Below are 4,699 nucleotides of genomic sequence, written 5' to 3' on the forward strand. Positions count from 1 at the left end.
CTGACTAGATAGTTTGAATTAAAGCTCCTAATTCGAATTACTATAACTCCTCTTTGCAGTAGCCGCTGGCAGGTAGTTCGAATTATGGGGCATTTAAAAATAGCGGCACCTGGGAACATGCAAATAAAGCCCGGCATATTTAAATCCCGGGGTTCATTTGCAAGTTTGAATGCCTACATTAGCCTCCCTAGTTCGAACTAGGGTGGCAGTGTAGACATACCCTAAGGCTGTCTTGCATGTTACAGGTAGATATATGGTCAGTATTTTAATGTTACATAGGAGTGTGAATTTTTTAAGTGACATTTTTATACATTAGTAAAAGCCCTAGTATAGACATGGTATTAAAAATAGTGTTTGCTGGTATAGTTTATTTCGTTCTGGGAACTGGTGAACTCTACTGATAGAATCATTCTTTTACCAGCCTAAGCTGCGTTTCATTGGCCATGACAGGAAATCTTTTCTAGCCTGAACTAGACGTTTTCCAGTGGAACTTTTTTGTTTTGTCTTCACAAATGCTGGCTTCTTGGCAACAAATGTTCTAGGTGCCCATATCAATTCTGACAAAATTCAGACAGAAGCCAGGCAGGTTTCCAGTCTATCTCTGCCTTGCCAGGCAGATTTAAAAACCTGCCTCCTTTCTTTCCAGTTCACGTGCTTGGCTTCTCAGCAGCCTGATTAGAATGGAGAGACCCTGGAGGCCTGTTAGCCCTGGTTTGTGGCTCTTTTGCAGCCCAGGTTCCTGGGTCTTTCAAGATCCCAGCTTCATTGTAGCCTGGAAGGTCAGCTGCTTGGGTGTAAAGGCTCCCAGAGCTTCCAGCTCCTCAGCAGCTCCCTCTCCCAAATTCCTTGTGGGCTCTGGGCAACTGGGGGAGCCATAGAAAGTTTTAAATGAAACAGGTTGACTTGCAGGAACTGCTATTTTTAGTCCTGCACCCTGCGTCCCGTGAGCCCAAGACAAATGACCTTGGCTCTGAGAGTTGGTGCCATGGATTTTTCTTTGGAGTGTTAACCTACCCTTAGTCGCAAACCTGAACTATCAGTTTGCGTTCTCCTCACAGGACAGACCGCCTGCCCAGCCCGGGTCAGTCTGTCCTGCTCTGGCAGGCTAGTCTCTACTACCTAGTGCTCATTTGATTCCCCAACTTAGAGGGGAAAGGTAGGCTTAGCATGTTCTTCTTTTATCTCTTTTTGCAGTTCTGTTTAATGACAGTGTGACTCCTTGCCTGTTGAAGATCAAGTGCCATGGACAGTGCGTATAAGGCAAATGCTAGGTGCTAGTAAAATAAATAAATGTCCCGTTACTGTGCTCTAACAAATTTTGGATCAATGATTTCAGTGTGAACTTGTTCTCAATCAGTACTAAAAATAGGAGGGAAAGAAAAACAGTACAAGTGCTTGAAGTAGTTCTGTAAGAAAACAAGCCAAGCAAATATGCAAGTTATTTACCGCTTCGGATATATCTAGATAGCTATATGTAAGTATATCTATATCTATGTAACAATTTGGGAGTGAATTCTGGATCACAAACAACTGCCAAGAAAAAAACATCAAAGGTGAACTGCTCTACAAGCACGCGCCACTAGGTGGTGGTAAAATCTCAAGCCTTCAGTAATGAAATGTGTGGGAAGAGAAGTTGGAGGCAAAGAAGGGGGTAGAGGAGGAGCCACAGATGGAGCACTGAAGTCATTAACTCTCTGAGACTATATAAGGGCAGTTGCACCGGTAAGTACTTTATACCTGGGCAGCCTTGGCTCTATGGATTTGAACATTCTTTTTCATTTAGCCCCTGATGATGGACAGGCAGGAGAGCTGAAACTTGTGGCAGCTAGAGGGAAAGAATACAAGCTATGAAGAGAAATAGGATCTGAAGGAACACTTCTGGTAAATAAGTACAACTGCCTCTCAATTGTATAGAAAATGACACTTTTAAAAATGGAGAGTAGTTTATCTGAAAAGCCTTTGCATTTTATTTTCACTGGGTGACTGACAGCAAGCTAGGTAGGTTGTGCTTATTAAGAGTTTTATTGCTTATGATATTCCTCAAAATGTTTTCATTAGTGGAAAAGATGCCTTGATTAAAATACCCATAATTTGAATAGCATACCCATGGTGATTCCATACCATTCCCTTGTGATTTTAGTGGGCAAGTTAAAATATTTAAATCTTAACTACAAGAGAATACAACAGTGTGAAACCTGAGCTATGTAGATTTGTCTTGTTTAATGGTTTAAAACAGTATTGTTAAACTGAGTATGTTAGTCTGGAGGAGATAAGCTGTTTATATCACAGGTTATGCAAACATAAGCAGTACAAAGGTCAGGAAAAACATTTAAATCTTGTGCTTAAAAGTCTCAATCCTTAATTCTTGCAGGAATTCCAATTTTATATAAGCATGATCAGATGAAAAGAGACTGTCTGATCTCAGCTATGAATGGTGTATTCTTACGGGTTTCAAGGCTGCCAGCATTGAGACACCTATCAGATACTATTTGTTGTCCTGTAGGTATTTAGCTGAAAATGTGTTCACCAGAATTTCCAGAAAAACTGTGTCTCTTTCCCTGAACACATCAATCAACATTGGTGAATGAACCAAAGTCTGAGGAGAAAGAAGAATAAAAAAGGGAATATATCTCTCTATTAGTTTGTGATTTTAATTCCCCTATGAGCAAGGATAGCTGGAAAAATCCTGTGAATTTATGACAGGGTAACTTAGAGTAAATATAGAATGTGGAGTTGTTGAGATCTGGATATATATACTGAGCTAAATAGAAATATTTGATTCCATTTGATATTTGCTTTTCTAACTCCTACTTGTTTTTGTCATGCTGTCATTTTTTTTTTGGCAGGGCTTCTTATCTTTCTCGAAAATGCATTTACCACCGGGTTTTACAAGTCCTTTGGAAAGAAGAGAGCATATTTGCTTCCAGAGATGAACTCATCCCACCAGCTACAAATTCCAGAACTTAACTTGAGTACTTTTGGCAGCAACTTTACTGTACCTACTGTCAAGAGCAAGTCATCACCATGTGAGCAAGTGGTCATAGCAGTGGAGGTGTTTCTGATACTGGGCATTATAAGCCTCCTTGAAAATATCTTGGTCATCTGTGCAATAGTTAAGAACAAGAACTTGCACTCGCCTATGTATTTCTTTGTGTGCAGTTTAGCAGTAGCTGACATGCTGGTCAGTGTTTCTAATGCTTGGGAGACCATAACAATATATTTAATAAACAATAGGCATCTAATTATGGAAGATGCTTTTGTACAACATATAGACAATGTTTTTGATTCATTGATCTGCATATCTGTGGTGGCTTCCATGTGCAGTTTGCTGGCTATAGCAGTAGACAGGTATGTCACTATTTTCTACGCCCTACGATATCACAACATCATGACAGTGAAAAGATCAGGGCTTATCATTGCATGCATATGGACATTTTGCACTGGCTGTGGCATTATCTTCATTCTTTATTATGAATCAACGTACGTTATCATTTGTCTCATCACAATGTTTTTCACCATGTTATTCCTCATGGTCTCTCTGTACATACACATGTTCCTCTTGGCTCGTACTCATGTCAAGAGAATAGCTGCCTTACCTGGATACAATTCTGTCCATCAAAGGACCAGCATGAAGGGAGCCATCACACTGACCATGCTGCTAGGTATCTTCATTGTTTGTTGGGCTCCATTTTTCCTCCACCTCATTCTGATGATTTCTTGCCCTCAGAACCTCTACTGTGTTTGCTTTATGTCTCACTTCAACATGTACCTCATCCTCATCATGTGCAACTCAGTGATCGATCCCTTGATCTACGCCTTTCGTAGCCAGGAAATGCGGAAGACCTTCAAGGAGATTATTTGTTGCTATAGCCTGAGACTCGCCTGTGGGTTGCCGAGCAAGTATTAGGAAAATGCATTTTTGAATGAGGAAACCAAGATGCAACATCATTATTGATCAGGAAAATCATGCATTAAAATTCTTAGCATCTTCTTGCCTATTTGTGCTGAAGGGACTATAAAGTGTCTTTCTACCTTATGCTTGTAATAATGATAATATTTTTATTGGAAATTAGAAAGCTGTTTTCTAGTTTTATATTATTTGGTCTATTTCCCTCTCCATATACACCTTTAATTCTAACTGGCATTAATAAGAGTTACCATGTGCATGTGTATTGAGAGAAGAATAGAAAAGCTGGGGCCAGATCAAGCCAGGTATCTTATAGAACTAGCAGAAATTTCATCCTTTCCCTCCTTTTATGGGAAGGATTTATCAATAAGTAGGTGTGGGCAGGATATGCTCATTTGCCTCACTGCCAAATCAGTGAGCATTAACAGACACACAGCCAATACGTGAGGTTTTAGTTACATTTTCTTAGGGTACAAAAAGGCTTACTGTGATTATCCAGTGCAAGAATGGACAAGTTTTCTGCCAGTTCCTTCATTGACATAATGCTGATCATAGAGATTCTTTAGGTATTAAGTAAAAAGTATAATCGGTATATTTCCCGGTACATACATGTCAGCGAACACAATCATGAACAACGGTATGTATGTATATACATACAAATACCACCAATTTTTGTATCCCAATCGTGATTGTTGCACTCACAAAACACATACTACACAAGAGGTCAAATGTAACTGAAACATTTCCCAAAACTGAACATAGTATTTTGTGGCACCTGTCTCAATTTGTTCC

General features: G+C 39.7%; 1 protein-coding gene across 2 annotated transcripts; it reads left to right on the top strand.

Moving 5' to 3' along the window:
- Nucleotides 1-1,717: 1,717 nt before the first annotated feature.
- Nucleotides 1,718-4,093, top strand: MC5R (melanocortin 5 receptor). Of its 2 annotated transcripts, none has more exons than XM_006131751.4 (2): nt 1,718-1,998; nt 2,847-4,093. In XM_006131751.4, the coding sequence occupies exon 2, from the start codon at nt 2,930-2,932 to the stop codon at nt 3,905-3,907; it is 978 nt and encodes a 325-aa protein (XP_006131813.2). In that variant the 5' UTR covers nt 1,718-1,998; nt 2,847-2,929; the 3' UTR covers nt 3,908-4,093. The 2 variants fall into 2 exon arrangements, with proteins under 2 accessions (XP_006131813.2, XP_006131812.2); XM_006131750.4 differs by having other exon boundaries at nt 1,720-1,881.
- Nucleotides 4,094-4,699: the final 606 nt, after the last annotated feature.

This window comes from Pelodiscus sinensis, chromosome 2 (assembly GCF_049634645.1).
Source record: "Pelodiscus sinensis isolate JC-2024 chromosome 2, ASM4963464v1, whole genome shotgun sequence".
Taxonomy (NCBI): Eukaryota; Metazoa; Chordata; order Testudines; family Trionychidae; genus Pelodiscus; species Pelodiscus sinensis.

Bases quoted from the DNA above. Each gene is read 5' to 3' on its own strand.
- MC5R (XM_006131751.4), top strand. From the start codon at position 2,930: ATGAACTCATCCCACCAGCTACAAATTCCAGAACTTAACTTGAGTACT.